The sequence below is a fragment of the Medicago truncatula genome, chromosome 5 (assembly GCF_003473485.1).
Source record: "Medicago truncatula cultivar Jemalong A17 chromosome 5, MtrunA17r5.0-ANR, whole genome shotgun sequence".
In the NCBI taxonomy this organism is placed as follows: Eukaryota; Viridiplantae; Streptophyta; class Magnoliopsida; order Fabales; family Fabaceae; genus Medicago; species Medicago truncatula.
This window is the reverse complement of record NC_053046.1, coordinates 35,617,187-35,637,547: the sequence shown is the minus strand read 5'-3', so window position 1 is coordinate 35,637,547 and position 20,361 is coordinate 35,617,187. Positions and strand designations below refer to the sequence as shown.

At 30.8% G+C, this 20,361-nt stretch overlaps 4 protein-coding genes across 4 annotated transcripts; 3 read left to right on the top strand and 1 right to left on the bottom strand.

Moving 5' to 3' along the window:
• The first annotated feature begins 2,421 nt into the window (after positions 1-2,421).
• On the top strand, positions 2,422-7,366 carry LOC11442149 (ribulose bisphosphate carboxylase/oxygenase activase 2, chloroplastic). The gene is made up of 7 exons (XM_003616402.4): positions 2,422-2,583; positions 3,173-3,492; positions 3,877-3,982; positions 4,209-4,294; positions 4,970-5,442; positions 5,593-5,874; positions 7,044-7,366. Exons 1-7 carry the CDS (start codon positions 2,539-2,541, stop codon positions 7,160-7,162), a joined length of 1,431 nt encoding a protein of 476 aa, XP_003616450.1. The 5' UTR covers positions 2,422-2,538; the 3' UTR covers positions 7,163-7,366.
• A 2,213-nt stretch (positions 7,367-9,579) lies between these two features.
• Positions 9,580-11,322, top strand: LOC11428958 (leghemoglobin). Its single transcript, XM_003616401.4, has 4 exons — positions 9,580-9,749; positions 9,868-9,979; positions 10,716-10,823; positions 11,072-11,322. Exons 1-4 carry the CDS (start codon positions 9,655-9,657, stop codon positions 11,198-11,200), a joined length of 444 nt encoding a protein of 147 aa, XP_003616449.1. The 5' UTR covers positions 9,580-9,654; the 3' UTR covers positions 11,201-11,322.
• Positions 11,323-16,224: 4,902 nt separating this feature from the next.
• On the bottom strand, positions 16,225-16,917 carry LOC112422168 (uncharacterized). Its single transcript, XM_024784976.1, has one exon. The coding sequence runs from the start codon at positions 16,915-16,917 to the stop codon at positions 16,225-16,227; it is 693 nt and encodes a 230-aa protein (XP_024640744.1).
• Positions 16,918-17,862: 945 nt separating this feature from the next.
• On the top strand, positions 17,863-20,238 carry LOC11433189 (leghemoglobin-1). Its single transcript, XM_003616399.3, has 4 exons — positions 17,863-18,022; positions 18,138-18,249; positions 18,953-19,060; positions 19,291-20,238. Exons 1-4 carry the CDS (start codon positions 17,928-17,930, stop codon positions 19,435-19,437), a joined length of 462 nt encoding a protein of 153 aa, XP_003616447.1. The 5' UTR covers positions 17,863-17,927; the 3' UTR covers positions 19,438-20,238.
• The last annotated feature ends 123 nt before the right edge of the window (positions 20,239-20,361 follow it).

Here is a 20,361-nt window from a genome sequence, read left to right as displayed (position 1 = left end):
AACATATCTTTTTGTTTATCAAAGGCAACGAAATTTATTAAAAAATAAAAAAGGAAAAGTACAAAATTGGGGAACTAAATAAAGACTACTAGGCAGTTCTCAGAAAACAGTTCCTTCAAAAAAAAAAAAAAAGTTCTCAGAAAACAGTATCCTCCAAAGGGCAGAAATTGGGATAATTTACACCAATTATCAAAGATTTATGAGTAGTTGAAGGTTGTAGTTGTAGCAACATTGATATGTAATGCTAGGTTGTAACAATGTGTGACACATTTTTACCAGAGCAAAAAGACACATTTTATACCATAGGGTAATTCCCCAAGTTAGCCATTAAGTTCTCACCAGCTACCACATGAGATTGAAGATTGTGTATTTATCAGGATACAAATTCTAAAGCATTGTAGTGATAAGATAAATACTATCTTAAGTAAAAAAAAGAAAAGATAAATACTATTAGATAAGACAAAACACGCAGTACTTGATTTGGAGATGCACCATTCACCACCACAAGAACCGTAATTTGTGATTTCATTTAGAAAAAATGCATTATTAATTAAATGGGTCATTTTGCTTAAAAGAAAATTAAGAGAGCCAGATAAAAATAACTTTATCTACTTATTCGTGCAAATATAACTACAAATCTATCGTGCATATTAGCATTTCCCTTGTTATATAAATCTTGGAGTAAGCAAGTGGTTGTTTTGATTTTAACTAATCTTATTAATGTTATTTTGGTCATTTAACTGATTTTATCTGAAAATTCTTCTATTTCGATGCACCGAGAATTGTCCATGCTATGTGCTAATGTTACCATCTCAGGAAACTCCTCAAAAGGAAAAATATATTTTTCTATTTTAAAGTTCAAAATCCTTAAATTTTTTGGAAAATACTTTCTTCTTGCAGGCTATAAGCTTATGGAGCCTATGTTGGCACAAGTCATAATTTAACGGATAAAATTATTAGATCGAACATTGTGATCGAATTTAAACCGAACTTCTCTGCTTGTATGTGTGGATTTTAAACGGTTATTATCATTTCGTCTATCTATAAAAACAACTAATGAAAATGTTTGTGCAGCTAGTAAAACAACGCAGCATGTAACTAACAGAAAATAGAAAGAGGCATAGGATGGGGAGGCAGATATGGCAATGGGAAAAGCAACTTGCATATGTGGCCATCGGTCCCATATTCCTTTTAATAAAGAGTGGTTCGGGTCAATCCCCTTTTGATAATCATCATCTAAATCACCAAAATTTTAATTTCTACCATTCAATTAAAACTAAAACAAAAAAGATTAATATTCAATCAAAACAAACATTTTTTCAACATATTGGTTATGTGGCTCAATATAACATAATGCATCTCTAACTTTGTATAAATCTATCTGTACTTCTTCACATATATTTAGTGTTTTTAATATATACATTGTGTCAATATTATTAAAATGTCTTTTGTGTATATATGTGTCTAATTCTCTTTTTATTTTTCAACTTAAATTAGTGGTGTTAATAAATATATTTAAAAAAATAATATATGTATACTTCGTCTGTTCCATATTAGTGGACTTAGTTTCAACATATGTACTATTTATATTACATATTTTCATCTTATTTTCCTACTAATATATAAAGGGCATTGGTTAACATTACACATATATAAATTCAAATGATAACATATAAGATGTTCAAGACAAATTATGCATTGACATGTGTAAAACAATTGATTGTGTCCACTGATATGGGATGAAGACAGTGGCGGAGGCAGAGGGTGCAAGGGGAGCCTTGGCACCCCATTTAAAAATAAATAAAAATTTTATACCTTGAAAATTACTATGTTGCTCCCTTTGTCAATTTCAACCATTCTTGTTCATTACACATTGTTAAATTGAAATTGAAACTAGTTGAATTTGATAATTTATTTCTTTGCAACAGAAAAGTTAAGATAAAGAGTCGAAAAATCGATTTGTTTTTCAAGAGGAAGACCGAAATTTATTACAACTTAAATTTGTTGTATGCAATATGATTTATATATTTTAGTTTATTTTGAAGGCGGCCACCCCAAACTTTTTTGTTTGGCTCCACCATTTGATGAAGAGAGTAATATATTTTATCATTTGAAGTAAGACTTTTATTTAGAGAACCCAAACATATTAATGGTAAACACTTCTTTTAATAACAATAATGAAACAAAAACATGTTGTCATTGCATGAAACTAATGAGATGAGGACTATACAAGCTTTATGTGGTAGTAACAACAATTACTCATTAGAATTGGAAAGGGATGTAATTCTAGCAGGATCTAGACCTTTGTCTCTAGGTGTCAGAGACCAATGCCATTCATGCAATAAGTGATTGCCATGTGGCAGTAAAATAATCTTCATTGTGTGGATGTTATAGATTCTTAGCTAATCTTGTTGAACTATGGATTTATGTACACTCAATTGAGTCACTACTATAAATTCATTCCCTCTGGACAAATTTGCTCACCCCAAAACAATACACATTTCTCTATCTTTCTTTGCAAGACAACACAACCCAGCCATGGTTGCCTCAGTCTCAGCTGTTAGAGCTGTCAGTGGAACACCAGTATGTTGCTTTACCTACCTACTTTTCAATTATTCTTGTTCTTGTGTAATTTTATAAATCATATATATATATATATACACACACACACACACATACAGACTTGATAAATCATTACTTTATAAGTGTAATGTTACAATTGTATATCAAATAATGATTTAAATGTTTGGAATTTGGATTTGGATTTGGATTCTCTACGGTCAAAAAAAATTCCAATCAAACAATCTAGACCGACCTATTAAGATCGTACATCTCAGTTGACTTATTAATTGGTATCGGGCAAGGACCGACTAATCTAGCGGAACAATCCCTGGTACTTTGATTTATAAATATAGTATGATGGTCTGGATTGCATGTCTATAGCATTTGAGTAAACTTTCAGATAGTATAAATAGTACAAAAGAGTGGCTAATTCCTAAGTAGAACTGATACTGTGTCTAGTGTCTAACATGTATTTGTCTCATACACCAACATGCTACCGACACATGTGTTGACTTACATTCAATAATTTAATTTTCTTAAATGATTACCAATGTCTACGTATTAGTGTCATGTCCGATGTGACTCATAGGATAATACTGTGATATTGCAGTTGAGTTTGAATAGCTCTGGAGCAGTAGCTTCAGTTCCAAGTTCATCATTCTTTGGAACCAGCTTAAAGAAAGTTACCTCGAGGTTACCAAACACAAAGGTTTCATCTGGAAGATTCAAAATTGTTGCTGCTGAGATTAATGAAAGCAAGCAAACTGACAAAGACAGATGGAGAGGTTTGGCCTATGATACTTCAGATGATCAACAAGACATCACAAGAGGGAAGGGTATGGTTGATACAGTTTTCCAAGCACCACAAGATTCTGGAACTCATTATGCAGTCATGAGTTCTTATGAGTACATTAGTACTGGACTTAGACAGTAAGTGAGATATACTTAACTTTTTTCTTTTGGTGGTGGGCGGGGTTTGAACCCCGGCCCTTGCATATATTATGCATTGTCCCTACCAACTGAGCTAAGCTCACGAGGACAGAGACATACTTAACTTATTTATCTGTTTTTTTGTCATGAGTAGAAAAAGTTTTAAGCAGTGTTTTAAAAATCAAACCAGACATTGAATCGGCAAGACCACTAGGTCATGGTTCAACAGCTTGTATTGGGACTGCTCAAATAATTGAACGGTAGACAGTGTCGGTTCACAGTTCAATTGGTTGAATTGTCTGGTTCGGTTCGGTTTTTGAAAGATTGGTTTCAAATCTTTTTTTTATATGAAGGTGGTGGTCACTATGTATGATGGTATTTCAGGTACAACCTTGACAACACCATGGATGGTTTTTACATTGCACCTGCTTTTATGGACAAGCTTGTTGTACACATCACTAAGAACTTCTTGACTCTGCCTAATATCAAGGTATGTAATTTGAATTTGATATATTATTATTATTAGTATTATATGTTGTGAACCTTTATATTGCGGCAAAATTTAGCCGATGATGTTTAGAGACATCAAAATTCTTTATATTGAGGACACAATTGTAGTTTAAACTGCAATTTAAAACCATGCAATTGGTGACGATATTGCAACCAAGACTCGAATAAAATAGAGATTTATTCAAATATTTTCATGATTTCTTCAGGTTCCTCTCATTCTTGGTATCTGGGGAGGTAAAGGTCAAGGAAAATCTTTCCAAGCTGAGCTTGTCTTTGCCAAGATGGGCATCAAGTAAGTTACTTCCATTTCCGAAATCGAAACTCTTTTTTGGAACAATTAATTGTTGGCACAACTAACTAGAGCTTATGTTCAACCAAGAAAAAATCATAGCTTCAAATCAAGGTTCTGTAAAACGGTTTTGTAACCGCGGTTATAGTTGCAACGTCAAGATTTTTTATCTCTCAACAACCGTATGAAAATCGCAATTACAGTTACATCAATTCTATTCGACCACAATATTTCGCAATTGCAGTGCGACTGATTTAAAACATTTGTTCATATGCATTAAACTATTGATGTGTGATGTTATCTATGAAGCATGAACACAGACACACGCACCAGACACAAGCTGACACATAACTACTAATAATAATTTTGAAAAAATAGACGTAATTAAAGGCAACCACATATGTCAGATCCGGATTGTAAATAGGTTGTCCAATCAAGATCAGACAGTCTAGATTACAAGCTAAGTATTTTAGATCTAAAAAAACCAAAATCTGGACTGTTCTATCTTTATTGACAGCTGATATGCCTGTGCAATCACACTGCAACCAATCCAAATGTGTGAGTGTTAAGACACCGGCAAATGTCGGACACAAAACATGTGTTCCATCTGATGATGGTGATGTATTAATACATTTTTTGGCACTAACTTATATAATCCATATGATTTTATAATTCCAGCCCTATCATGATGAGTGCTGGAGAGCTAGAAAGTGGAAATGCGGGAGAACCAGCAAAACTAATTCGACAAAGATACAGAGAAGCATCAGACATAATAAGAAAAGGGAAAATGTGTTGTCTCTTCATAAACGATCTTGATGCAGGAGCCGGTCGTATGGGTGGAACAACACAGTACACAGTGAACAATCAAATGGTAAATGCAACACTTATGAACATTGCTGATAACCCAACAAATGTTCAACTTCCTGGTATGTATAACAAAGAAGAGAATGCACGTGTGCCTATCATTGTTACTGGTAATGATTTTTCAACATTGTATGCTCCTCTTATTCGTGACGGTCGTATGGAGAAATTCTATTGGGCACCTACAAGAGAAGATCGTATTGGTGTTTGTAAAGGGATTTTTAGACATGATAATGTTCCTGAGGAAGATGTTGTTAAGATTGTTGACACTTTCCCTGGTCAATCCATTGGTAAGTTCTCTTCTAGAATGTTGAAACTTTTTTAATTACTTCATTCGATCTTATAAATAAGAGAAAGTTCGGTCATAAAAAATTATGTATTTGATTCAAAATTTGGACCCGACAAATCGACTGTTGGCTCAACTCTCTTATTTTTTACAGATTTCTTTGGTGCACTTAGGGCAAGAGTATATGATGATGAAGTGAGAAAGTGGATTGCTGGTGTTGGCATTGAAACCATTGGGAAAAAGCTTGTGAACTCAAAAGAAGGACCTCCAACTTTTGATCAACCCAAGATGAGTTTGGAGAAACTGTTGGAGTATGGTAACATGCTTGTCCAAGAACAAGAAAATGTGAAGAGAGTTCAATTGGCAGACAAGTATTTGGAAGGGGCTGCTCTTGGTGATGCTAATCAAGATGCTATCAAGAGTGGATCTTTCTATGGTTTGATCTTTTATCTCTTAGCTTTAAGCCAGTTTATTACATTTATTATAAAACAAAATGATTTAGAGATATAGTCAAAACATATAATCTATGTTGTGTTTGTTACCATAATGAATACAACTTTTGTTTATAGAAGAAATAATGGACGTGAAAACATTTGAAGTGTGAATAGGTATTGATTAAACATAACGCGATTTGCGTCCCCATGAGCTTAGCTCATTTAGTAGAGACATTGCATAAAATATATATGGGTTAGGGTTCGAATCCTAGACACCTCATTTCTCTACATTTAAAATGTGTGAGCTCCAACCACTAAACTACTTGACCACAAGAAGATAAAAAAACACAGCCTCTTGAAATACTTAGGAAAAATGCATAAGTAAATCATAATGGTAAAGTTTTACAAACAATTAAAAGGAGAAAGATGCAAAGTAATATACAACCTAAGTCTAGACTCAATTTGTGATTCGACTTCGACCTAACGCATTGAACGGCTAATAAATACTTATAACCCCAAGTCCTTTAATGTGTACGATCAGGCACAACCGGTCGATTCTTTTATTGAACATCTTACAATGCTATATTTACCTGAATATAGATAGATTCTCATCTTTTTTTTACAAAATTGTACGGAACCTATCAAAACTCTTAAATAATTATTGAAAAATATATTTTTTTCCCAATCTAAACATGCATACATATTAAACATTGATCAAATAGTAGAAGATTTTAAAATATATATAATAACGCATTTCCCACATCAAACTCTTTATAATATGTACCACATCAAAATTGAACTTGGGAAGTAGACTTAATTTTTTTTCCATATAATATACTGTGTTTTTTCCAAGTCCTTATAAAAAAATTGTTTAAAAATGTCCTGGATATCTTTTGCTTCTTTTTAATGAAAGGTAAATTATAGGGACTAGGGACCAAGGAACTGAAAACAAATTTATAAGGACCAGTTGCAAAATATTTCAATTCTCAAAGAATCAATCATAGACCAAAATGGAAGGGAAAAAAAATAATGTTATAGATTATTTTGAACAGAATATTTTTATAAGGACTAAAATGAACAGTAAAAATTATTTAAACTCAAAAAGTATGTATTATATTGGATAAAATAATACGTGTAATGTAACCTTTTTTTTATTTGATTTTCTATGCAGGTAAGGCAGCTCAACAAGTAAATATTCCTATTCCTGAAGGTTGTACGGATCCAAATGCCAAAAACTTCGACCCAACTGCTAGAAGTGATGATGGAACATGCTTATACACATTTGAATAATCTAAGCATTATCCTATTAATTAGGTTAAAGGAGGAGAAGCTAAGACTTGAGATAATAATCGAGTAATTTTATCATCTTGTTAAAATATTGGATTGTTGTGCTCTATAGTTTTGGGATTTATTGTGTGCACAATGTTGATCGGATTGGTTGCATGTTCCATTTTTGTATGAATAATCATTTTATTAAAGTTATTATCAAACTCATTATGCAAGTGATCACTCATGAACAATCATTTTATTAAAATGTAATCAAATTCAATATGCAAGTGAATACCCTCGCAAAAAAATAAAAGCACAGTGAGAAGAATCTAACTCAAAAACCACCTTTAAAAACAAGTCTAAATACCTATATAAACTTCCACTTATAAAATCAATACTAAATCAAGTTTTTTTACGGTATTAGTGAAATATTGAAGTCGCCATTTTCCATTACCAATAATTAAGTTGCATTTGAGAACTTCATGTGTTCTTCAATACCACTCACCCACCAGCCTTCCATATATAAGCCTGTTGAAAAAAAAAAGTTAAGAAATAAACTGAAGTGTGAACCTAGAATAAATTGAATATTGTTAAAACAATTCACATAACCAAATTGTTTCTTTTATTCAATTCAAAACATAAATTGAACTAGAATGAGATGGAGTTCACACTCGTAAGATCCAACTCCGACTTATTCTTTATACAAAGAGTGGTGCTATATAGCACGACACTCTTGATGCACGAATAAGCACGAAGCGGCAAACAACCTACAATTTGCTAGGTAAACAAAAACAAAACACTCTTTTGATCGCAACAACTATTGAATCCGCAAAAGAAACGGTTAGACCGCAAGTATTTATCATAAAACAAGATGTTAAGGCATTACTCACAAGATGATGTTTTAAAAAGGTACTAGCTAAGAAAGACTTGGCTTATGTTTGGTTGAGAGTTTGCACCATCAAACATATAGATATTATTTAAGTGGTTTAGCTTTAAGTGGAGTAAACTTTTTGCGATGAAGTATGATAGTTCTTTTGAACTATTAATATTGTTGGTGTATACAATTAGTATAATATGTATCATTTTCAATTAAGGTGGATATTTTTGGAGTTGGTTAGAATGAAAGAACACCCACACTGGAATGGATCCAGAAAATGTATCGAACGGAGACTGATTTTTTCTAATAATAAATATAATATAAATTTAAAAAATGGAAAAGGGAAATTTTTAATTAATTAAAGTTTCACTAGCTAATGGTCATTTTAATAGTTATTCTATTCTATTATTTTAAAGTTTTCCAACTTAAATTCTAGTGTTAAATTTGGGCTCCTTAATTTACCTATGTTGTTTTCAAACAACCACACTTTGTTACAAGGGAGAAATATAGGAAGGATTGTACCAAAAAAAAAAATTATAGGAAGAAAATGGTGAGAGTATGGTGGAGTTTTTACTTGTAAAATTACTATTAAAATTTTATAAACTTGAAAATTCGTGATTTTGTAGGGACAAAAAAATATAATTAGCCCTTTTTTATATTTCAAAGAAATTTTAAAAATTACGCAATATTGTTTTAACGTTACTTTTTTTTTTTTACAAGTTGTTTTAACGTTACTATTGTTAATGTTTTGAATTCGATTAACTAATAATAACGTTTGTTTAAATGGCTTGTAAAAAAAAAACGTTTGTTTAAATGGAATAATATATATATATATTAATGTTTAGTTTATTTTAAAAAATTTAAAAGTTGTTACTTTATTTAATAATTTTTTTTTACAAAAATAAACGATATTCATTCATTCAAATTGATAGAGTACATCGATACAATACAAATCCAAATTCGCTAAAAACAAAAAGGATGAATTTGTGAACAAACTCACAAGTCACAATATCCAAGTTAATAGCATAAAACGACAAAGTACTTATGCCTACAAATATGACTAATATGACTATATTGATGTCTCTGGAATACTCATGTCTCCAGATCTGTAACGTTGACGACGACAAGTCATTGTCATTGATCGGATCTGCACTTGCTCAAAGTTAATCTCAACCTGAATCAAATAAACACCGCACTAAGACAGGAAATAAAAAACACACCGCACAAAGACGGGAAATCAAAACAAACAGAGTCGTTCAAAGACGACGAAATCACAAAATCAAACGAAAGAAAACAGAAAATATGTGAAATCACTTATTCAATTAAAATAGAAGAAAAAACAATTCGAATGGGTGATTTTTGGGTCAAAATTGACCCTAAATCATGAAGAAGAAAAGTTTATTTAATAAAAAATATTATTAAGTTTTTGGAAAGATTCTTGTCTCTTAATAATTTTAATGGTCACCGCCACAAGCCAATAGATTCTTTAAAAAAAAAACAAGCACATTAATATACTACATGTGTTTCACCCTTCAAGTTCTCTATATAAACAAGTGTCATATGTAAAATTATCACAACGACAATACAAACACAAAAAATACAAAAAAAATTAAAATTAAAAAAGAAGAAGGGAAATATGGGTTTCACCGAGAAGCAAGAGTCTTTAGTGAATAGTTCATGGGAATCATTCAAACAAAATCTCTCTGGCTATAGTGTTTTGTTCTATACTATGTAAGTTTTATTTCTCATGAATGTTTGATTATGTTTTCCATTTTTGTTGATTGTCAGTATAAAAGAGATAAAGTAAATTAATTAGCAAGAATATGCTTGGTTGTTTTGATAAAAATAGTATATTAGAGAAAGCACCTGCAGCAAAAGGCATGTTCTCTTTTCTTAAAGATACAACTGGAGTACAAGATAGTCCTCAACTTCAAGCTCATGCTGCAAAAGTTTTTGAAATGGTAAGTATGATCCAATATCAATTAATTTTCTTTTATTTCTTTTAATCATTTTTCATTTATTGTCGATGACTCTATTTAAATTGATAATTATAAAATATTTTAAAATAAAATATTTTATTGTTTAATTTATTTTTTATTAATAATATCCAAATAATAATATAAAGAGATTTTACTAGTACAATTGTTTTTAAGATTTGTTTTTAAGGAATATGACATTGTATATAATTTAAGTAACGTTACTTTGGTGTATTATTGTAATTATATATCTTTCATACATGTTATATATATATATATATATATATATATATATATATATGATTCATTTCACCTTTAGTGTCCTAACTATCACAATTTTAAAATGTTGGTTCCCCATATTCCAATAGTTCAAATTAGATTCTCTCAAAAAAATAGTTCAAATTAGAAAACTCATGTATCTTGAATACAATATAAAAAACTCAAAATTCACAACTCACAAGTTTGAAACTCTAATCAGGGATTCCATTCCCTATCAAATGCTTGATTTTTGATTTTTTTTATTAAATAAATTAAATAAAATTCATGCTACCTATGAATCTTTGGTGTCACATAAAAAAAAATATGTTACCTCAAAGTAAATTTCCAGAGGGCTGAGGGGATTTATGCCAAAGAATAGTATCAAATACTAGTAGAATATTTTGTATCAGTTTTTCTTAACATGGTTATCAATCTCAAGATATTTATACTTTTTGAATTAAAGGTGCGCGACTCAGCTGTTCAACTCCGAGCAACTGGAGAAGTGATTTTGGGAGATGCTACATTGGGTGCTATCCACATCCAGAAAGGAGTGGTTGATCCTCATTTTGTGGTATGATAACATAATATAATATTTTTGTGGATGCAGTCTAAATTGCTTTTATTTGACTGTGCCCTGTTAATTTTTTTTATGAATATTGTCTAGTTAAATAATATGGATGCAAGGATAAAAAAAAATAAGAACATATTCTTGGTTTTATTTTGAAAATCAATTACTTTACGATAAATATTTTTCACTCTTGTTAACATACCTATTTTATGAGAGTTAAATCACTAACCCATGTTTTTGGTGCTTTGTAGGTGGTAAAAGAAGCTTTGTTGAAAACGATAAAGGAAGCAGCAGGGGGCAACTGGAGCGAAGAACTAAGTACTGCTTGGGAAGTTGCTTATGATGGATTGGCAGCTTCAATTAAGAAATCAATGAGTTAAATTTGAGATGATCTATTGTTATAAATAAATTTAATAAATAAAATTTGTAATACTAAAACTTGTTAAACAAGTTTCTATAATAAACATCGTTGAGAACTATAATGTTATATTGTTTGTGTTTATGCTGGTGAATCTCTTAGTCAAATACCTAACAAAACCCAAGTTCGAAAGTGACTTGAGTCTACAGACGTGCAAAATATTTGGTTAATCCCAACCAAATCAATAACCAGTCAATTCCAAAAATTATACCCTATATCCTTACGTTTATACCTTCATCCTAACAAATAATACATGTAATATTGTTGTTGAATATATATAAAATAAATTAGATCTTCCATGTATTTTGATTACTACATCAAATCCTTTTGATCGTGTAATTTTTAGTTCAAGGAGCCTATATTATCAAACAAAGTTGGCACCGCCTTAAGTCATCTTCTTCACAAGCTAATGTAGCCAAAAACTTAGCTAATAATTTCTTTCTCTAGTATCCTTCAAAAAAAAAAAAAACTTTCTCTAGATGCCCAAAAACTAGTTACATAATGTTACCATAATATTTCTTCGGTCGTGTTATCTTGTCAAACTATAACATATTTTAGCACCAACTTAGAATACTCATTGCTTAATATATCAGAGAATTAATGGACCAAGAAGACCAATTGAAACATAGAAGACAAAAATTTCACAATTGTGAGAGTCGAAGTGCAATAAAGCTTATATTTAATAAGTCTTTTCTTACTTTTATTAGAGTGTGGATTATTCACTTTAAACTAAAAAGGAAATGACATCATTTATAGATATATAATCATGTTCTATTGATAAGAATAAGACTAAAATACATTGTTAGTTTTCCAAGCACCGCAAGTTTATATTTTTAGTACTTCCGCCATATTTTGAGATTGAGGAATGATATTTGAATAACCATTTGCTAACAACTTCTATGATAATCTCTTTTTTTTTCTCTTATCATTGGTCAAAAACAATGGAGAGAGAAAAAGATAGAAAGAGAGAGTAAGAATCTAATGTGAGTATAAGAAAAAAAGTTGTCTAAAAGTTGTCAAAAAATAGTTGTACAAATATCATTTCTCTTTTGAGATTATGTCACCTCATGTTTTACCCATTTGTAATTTGGTAGTCATCCCACCAATTTTTTTTACATATTTATGCTAAGAGAAAAATTCAAATTCAAATTTTCATAACCATCGTGATTTTTTTTTAAAATTAAAAATAAACTAAAAAGTCAAATTCACAAGTTTGAAACCCTAATCAAGGATTCCACATTCCCTAAAAAAATACTCTAGTTATGAAATTTTGGTGTCATGTAAATAAATGATGACGTCTCAACGTAAATTAGGAGAACATTGATACTACTAAATTACAAAGGGAGAAAAACTTAAGTGTTCCAAGTCGCCCAAAATAAATTGAGTCCAAAATCCCACAAACGCAATATTTGGGTTGTCAAAAGTACATTTACACCAAAGAATAATATCAAATATTATAAGTATATTTTTTAACAGTTTCACCTAACATGGCTATCGATCTCAAGATATATATATTTTTTGAATTAAAGGTGTGTGACTCTATTGTTCAACTCCGAGCAACCGGGGAAGTAGTTTTGGAAGATGCTACATTGGGTGCTATTCACATCCAGAAGGGAGTTGTTTGTTGATCCTCATTTTGTGGTAAGATAATATAATAAAATATTTTTGTAAATGCAATCTTAATTCATTTACTGCCTAATAGTCACATAATCACTAATTCAACGATAAAAAAATCATATTCCATGCTGTTATTTTTGTATATATTATGATATAAATGTTGGAAATAAATAATTAAAGAGAATTATGCACAATATTTTTATAACGAAAAAAACTATCATATAATAAAATGAACTCAAAGGGATATAAAATTCTCATTATTAATTAGAATTTTAATTATTTATAAATATTAAAATATATACTCAATGGATATCTATTTAACAAAAATATTGTGTTTTAGTTTGTCGTGAGGAATCAATAACATAATTTCTTCTTTACTTTTTCAAGATTAAAAAAGAATAATATATCTTTAAATAAAATATAAAATATATTATGGTTTTTATTTGACATGGTGCCCGTTAATTGATAAGGATGCAAAGGTAAAAACAAATATTTAAAAAGATATTAATAGTTTAATGTGATAATAAATTAGTGCTCAACAAAAAGATATAATTTTTGTTGACATGCTTTAGAGTTATATTACTTACCCAAAATTGATGTGTTTGATGTCTTTCATGTGGTTAAAGAAGCTTTGTTAAAAACAATAAAGGAAGTAGCAGGAGACAAATGGAGCTAAGTACTGCTTGGAAAGTTGCTTATGATGGATTGGCAGCTTCAATTAAGAAAACAATGAGTTAAACTTGGGATGATCTATTATCATAAATATATTTAATAAATAAAATTTGAATTAAAACAACTTGTTAAACAAGTTTCTATAATAAATGTTGTTAAAAAATCCTCTAAAAATAATATTGTTAGTGTTTATGTTATTGAATCTCTTACTCAAAACCCTAACAAAACCCAAGTTCAAAAGTGGCTTAACTTGGTCAAAGAGTATTGGTTTTCTGTCTAGGAAATTAGTCTGCTATATCGATTTAATGGTTACAGCTTATGTTGGTTCGTTAGCAAGAACAACGTGATTGCTAGAATAAAATATGGTAAATCTCTAAGCATTAGAATAGACTTTTCCCGCTTTAATTCATTAAAAAAATGTTAAAAATAGAAGAAAAACTATATCAAAACAACCTCACATCGACTGTCTATATTTTTTAAGGATATATATGTTTGGATGGAGAGTATTGTAGGGGAGGGTTTTACATTTTTAACTGAGAATAATATAAACTATTTTAAAAATGAATGAAGTATGATTTAAGTATCATATGATTTTTTTTTTTTTGGAGAGAAGTATCACATAATTATTTATCATGTTCTTTCACTATTTTGAATAGATCAAATGTATATCAAAATATAAAGTTATCTCTCTCTAACATTCTCCCCTCTGAAATCCTCCAAACACGTAAGTGCTTATAATCCTAAGGCTAGTTAGAGTTACTTTGATTTTGATTGGATGCCAAAACTATGATAGTAGAATTGATGTATAAGAGCATCCCTTAAATTCTTATCATCCGCAGTTCTACGAATCTGAAGGCTCGGTTCTGTAAGTGAAAAAAGACATGTAATAAAATAAAAATGTATCTTTTTTAAAAGAACAATGTTCTATTTCAATTTTTTAAAAGATAAATACAAGGTGCCGTATATATGTGATACACCTAAAGATTAAAATCATTACCGTATACATGAGGAACCTCAAACCACCCTCCCAAAAAAACACTCACCTAACACCAAAAGCAAGAGGACTCAATTCTAATAGGCCTAAAACAAGACAACAGAAGGGAAAAAGGAAATCAAATCGGGGCAGAAAAGAAAATTCTGATGGAGTTATGGCGATGGAACGTGTGGTATCAAAGAGAAAGAGGATGAGGAATTTTGTTTTTAGTGGGGTAGTACTTAGTAATACTACTGGGCTATAAATTTTTTTTGAAACTCATACCTTGGGAAGACCCAGTTCAATTGAGCTCTTTGCACACCCAAGGTTCGGCCTGCATCTAACCCTAAGAAATCTCTCTAAAAACCATGGTTCAAGTTTCTGTCATGTATGGATCTATTTATTGTGGTATACTCCCTCCGTCTCAAATTATAAGGAAAAAAAAAACACACTTATTAAGAAAACTAAAACATAAGAATTTGAAGTATAGTTTTTTGTGTTTTCTTTGAAAAAAGTTTTATAGGAATATGTAAAAACAATTTTCATTGGCTATTGATTATGGAAAAATAAAAGAGAGAGAAAATTGAATATAATTTGCATTTAATTTTATGAGAATAAACAAAAGTTTTTCTTGAAAAAGAGATTTTTTTAAAAAAACAAAATTAAATGGGATAAAAGTTTGTCTTTTTTGCTTATATTTTAGGACAAAGAAAATGAGTGTTTTTGCTTATATCATGGGATTGAGGGAGTATATATATTTAAAGTTTGTGTCATTTGTGAATCAATTTATTTTTATATTTGAATCGATTCACTACTCTTCAAGTGAGTCCATGTATCAATCTTCAGGGAGGGAAGTCTACTGTTCAATTAATAATAGAACATACAACTATTTTAGAGAAAAACTAAAGTGCATGTGAATCTCAAGAATACATGAGAAAACAGATATTGAGACAATTGTAAATTTAAGTTATGAGGTAGAAGAAAAGAAAGAAAAAAAATTAATTGTGCAACATAGCCTACATAGGTATACTTCTTCAAGGCATTCACTTGAACCTTTATTCAAATGTTTCCAGAACTTTTAAGAAACCTTGAAACGATTCTGAGAGTAATTGAATCGACTCAAAGACCCCACATTTAAGCATTATATTTGTTGATGGTGGTTAGTATAGATGCTCCTTTTTCCAATAATATCAAAATCACCGGCAACAATTTGAAAGAAGTGTACACCTTACGTGTTGAAAAAAAATCACATGTTATTCTTTGATTTTGAAGTTTTCCACCTTAAATTCTTCTCTTAAATTTGTGTAACTTCATTTTTTTTAACAAATTAAAATGAGATATATAAACCACAATGATTCATCCCGCACAAGGTGCAAGAGGCAAACCACCCAAAAGTATTTACACAATTAAGGTGGCCACAACAAGAAAGCACCACCTAAAAAACAACAAATTACAAGTGGACACCTATGCACAAAAGCGGATGTTTCCACCAATCATGATAATTGTAGCTAAAGGCCCCCTGTTTCGATTTCAGTCATAAGAAAGAGTGCAATTTAACATTTTCAGCAAGGATCCAAGGAGTAGAATCCGTATGTTGAAAGACACGGTTATTCATTTCCTTCCACAACATCCAAACAGAGGCACACCAAATAATTTTCAAGAAAGAATGAGTAAATCTAGGCAAACCCTCCAAGGTAGTAAAATGAATGAAATGTTGTCTGATATCATGAGGCATAACTGAACAAATATGTAACCAGCGCCAAATATGAGAACAGAGAGAGCCAAATATGAGACCAAAGAGAGCCAAAAATGTCACAATATAAAAAAAGATGTTTTCCCGTTTCCAACTCCCCACAGCCTGAGATACAAGCCGTGTCAGAATGATGAAGGACATGCCGCCGCACCAAATTATCTTTTGTGGGAAGTCTGTTGCGAAGAAGACGCCACACAAACAGAGACACCTTTGAAGGAATATGTTTTTGCCAGACATCGTCATCCAGAGTCCTATCCAAAGGTTCACCAGTGGTAGTGAGAAAGCGATATGCTCCCCTCACAGAGTAGCCCTGAATAGGATCTAATAACCAACGCCAAGCATCGTGAACATTTTCCTGCAAAACAATGTTATATAGTAAAACATAGCACTCCCTCACACTCTCCTCCTCCCAAGCCAACAACCGACGGCGCCACACCCTCTCCCAACCCCTATCCGGCCCTATAACCCTTCTCGCCTCCGCCACCGAACACTCTTTATCCTCAGCCAACTCATAGAGGCGGGAGAATTTAAATTTGAGAGGAATTTCTCCCACCCAAATGTCATGCCAGAATAAAGCATCTCTACCATCACCCACAATCCGACGAGAGTTATCTTCAAACCATCTTCCAACACCCTCCCCAAGGCCCTCACGCACACCACACATCTCCCGCCACCAAACCGAACAACGGCTACCCTCATCCTTCAACCTCCCCCCTCCTCATTGTAACGAGCTTTTAAAACTCGATATCACAACCCCTCCTTCTCCACCAACATCCTCCAACACCACTTTTCCATCAAAGATAAATTAAAAGCTCCCACCCTCCTCACCCCCAACCCTTCATCCTCCTTTAGAGTACAAATAGACTTCCAATTTATCTATGCTATTTTCCCAATTGTCAATTTGTTACAAGGGAGGATTATTGGCACAATATGTTTTAGCATATGGGTGCCTCAACATAGCTATGAAAATACATACGTTTCTCTTGCATTGGATTAAAATTAGACAAACTTTATGTAAGACTAAATTTTATTTTTTTTTACGGATGTAAGACTAAAATTAAAAAGTCGTATTTTTTTTTACAAGAAAAAGTCTTAATTTTATAGAGACTATAAACATATTTGAACATTTATCTTATATATTGTTTTACTGCAATATATTTTTGTTGAGTTTGAAATTTTTATGTATTTCTTATGGTGTAGAATTCTTTACATTTTATACAAGTAGGAAATTTTAAAAAACCTACACAGTCTTTGGTTATATTTTTTCAACTTTACTTTTTTTTTTCACCTCGTTTTTCAACATTATTGTGATTAGCATTTTTTTTATTAGATTAAACAATGATTACGTTGTAATTAAAAAAAACTAAGGATTACATTGATTGCATGGAATAATATTTATATTAATGTTCAGTTTATTTTATTTTAATTTAATTTTTAAAAATTTATTACGTCTATTTAATTAAAGTTTGTTTGAATAATTTTTTTAAAAGATTCTTGTCTCTTAATAATTTCAATGGTCACCCCCAGAAGCCAATAGATTCTTTGAAAAAACAAGCACATGAATTTACTTCATTTCTTTCCACCTCAAAGTTGTCTATATAAACAAGTATTTAATGTAAAATTATAATATCGACAACACAAACAACAACAAAATTAGAAAAGAAGAAGAGAAAAATGGGATTCACTGAGAAGCAAGAGTTTTTAGTGAATAGCTCATGGGAATCATTTAAACAAAATCTTCCCGGCTATAGTGTCTTGTTCTACACTATGTAAGTATCATATTGCATGAGTTAGTTTGTACTTTCCTTTTTTGCTTACTTACGGTTTAAAAAGATTGTGTAAATTAATTAACAAGAATATGTTTGGTTATTTTGATTAAATTAGTATATTAGAGAAAGCACCTGCAGCAAAGGGCATGTTCTCTTTTCTTAAGAACACGCCTGAGGTAAAAGATAGTCCTCAACTTCAAGCCCATGCTGAAAAGGTGTTTCAAATGGTGAGTGCAACCAACATCAACTAATTTTTTTTATTCTTCATTCAGCGTCTATGGTTCTCTTTAAATTAATAACTATAAAATCTTTTCAAATACATGTATTTTGTATATTCTTAATTTAATTTATTTTCCCTTGATAAATATGATCCAAAAATGTTGGGGTAGTTTATACATGGTTTTGCTTTCAATTGGGTCTCTACTACTAAACGCTGAGATTGATATTTCATATTATTAAGTTTTTGAACTAGATACCAAATTTCAAACAAAACAAAAAAATCCAAATAACTATATGATAAAATTTACAAATTCCAAGAAATTTCTTCTATGTTTAGCTTTTTAACTTGTACTTTAAAGACAAAAGTTAACATTTTCCTTTAAAATTTCACTCCTTTTTAAATTCACGATTTTTATTTTTTTTTCAAAGAAAATTTGCGTTGGCTATGAAACTTTGGTGTCATTTCAATTAACAATGTCACATTAATTTAAATTTAGGAAGAAAAAATGGTTTATGATACTAAATTACAAAGACGGAAAACATAAGTGTCACACGTAGCTCTAAATCAACGGTGTCCAAAATCGCACAATCACAATATTTGGAATTGCAAATATACTTTAACACCAAAGAATAATATCAAACACTATTAGTATATTTTACGAATAGTCTATGGCTATCGGTCTTAAGATGTTTATATTTTCTGTATTATAGGTGCGTGATGCGGCTGTTCAACTTCGAGCAACTGGAGAAGTAGTTTTGGGATATACTAAAGTGGGTGCTATCCACATTCAAAGAGGAGTTGTTGATCCTCATTTTGTGGTATGATAATATAATAAAATATATTTAAGTATATATTTGAATGTCTCCTCAAAAATAAAATTGAATTGGTCCCCTTAATTATTAAGGATGTATGGTAAAATAATATTTGATTTAATAACTTTTATCTGAAAATAAATTAGTTTTCAATAAGTATTTTTCAATTATGTTAATACACCCATTTGTAAGTTTTAAATCGCTAAACCAAAATTAATTTTTTTGGTGTCTTGTAGGTGGTTAAAGAAGCTTTGTTAAAAACAATAAAGGAAGCATCGGGGGACAACTGGAGCGAAGAACTAAATACTGCTTGGGAAATTGCTTACGATGAATTGGCAATTTCTATTAAAAAAGCAGTTAAACTTGGGATGATCTATTGTTAGAAATATAAATAAAATTCGTATTGCTAAATTTATTTTTTAAACAAGTTTCTATAATAAATATTGTTCAAAATAATTATGCAATATTGCAGTGTTTATGCCAGTAAATCTCTTGATCAAATTCCAAACAAAATCAAGTTTAAAAGTGGCTCAACATTTTGTTTACGAGTAAAAAGAGTATGTATGTGTCGTGTCGTGTCTGTCTAATGTTTTGGTCTATTTCATCTATTTAATGGTTGCAGGCTTTTTATGTTTTTATATGTTGATATCACAATGTGTCGTGTCCTATCATATAGCATAGAAAATATTTTCGTTCGCAAAGATGACATCATGAATGAATTTGAATCATGGGATTGGCAAATGAAAAACACCTCTATTAAAGCATTGATGAACACTTTGTTAAGTAATCCTACTTATGATGAAGAAAATGCAACTGATTAGGAGTGCACCATTGATAGAGTTCAGGGTCTCAGAGAACAAGACAGTTTCCAGCTTGTGGATAGTAAACTAAGTTTAGTTGGAACTAGTTGACTTGTGTAACAAGTAACTGTTTACTTGTTTTGCAAGTATAAATATCATTGTATATGTGTGACTAGTTTAGTAAGTGGTGGTGTAGGTTGTGGTGTTGCTAGTTATGAAGATGATTTGAGTGTTTCTTGTCCATTTGGACTTGTGCAAAAGGAAGGGAAAGTTGTTGGATGTAAAAGGGCTTGTTTGGCTTTGGCTTCAAAATCTGTGATTGCTAACCTATATTTGAAATTGTGATTGTGTATTCTATGATTGTATTGTATTTTTTTAGACTAATATTGAATCTCTTGGTTGCATTCATTTTTATTGTGATGGTATAGACTCCGCTTGCGTACCATTAAGATATAAATGACATTAATATTGATCAATTTAATTATGACACATAAGTCAATTCAACTG

Coding starts and splice junctions, on each gene's coding strand:
- LOC11428958 (XM_003616401.4), top strand. CDS start 9,655: ATGGGTTTCACCGAGAAGCAAGAGTCTTTAGTGAATAGTTCATGGGAA. Junction 9,750..9,867: donor AGTGTTTTGTTCTATACTAT/GTAAGTTTTATT, acceptor TGATAAAAATAG/TATATTAGAGAAAGCACCTG. Junction 10,824..11,071: donor TGGTTGATCCTCATTTTGTG/GTATGATAACAT, acceptor GGTGCTTTGTAG/GTGGTAAAAGAAGCTTTGTT.
- LOC112422168 (XM_024784976.1), bottom strand. CDS start 16,917: ATGTGTGGTGTGCGTGAGGGCCTTGGGGAGGGTGTTGGAAGATGGTTT.
- LOC11442149 (XM_003616402.4), top strand. CDS start 2,539: ATGGTTGCCTCAGTCTCAGCTGTTAGAGCTGTCAGTGGAACACCA. Junction 3,493..3,876: donor ATTAGTACTGGACTTAGACA/GTAAGTGAGATA, acceptor ATGGTATTTCAG/GTACAACCTTGACAACACCA. Junction 4,295..4,969: donor TTTGCCAAGATGGGCATCAA/GTAAGTTACTTC, acceptor TTATAATTCCAG/CCCTATCATGATGAGTGCTG.
- LOC11433189 (XM_003616399.3), top strand. CDS start 17,928: ATGGGATTCACTGAGAAGCAAGAGTTTTTAGTGAATAGCTCATGGGAA. Junction 18,250..18,952: donor CTGAAAAGGTGTTTCAAATG/GTGAGTGCAACC, acceptor TCTGTATTATAG/GTGCGTGATGCGGCTGTTCA. Junction 19,061..19,290: donor TTGTTGATCCTCATTTTGTG/GTATGATAATAT, acceptor GGTGTCTTGTAG/GTGGTTAAAGAAGCTTTGTT.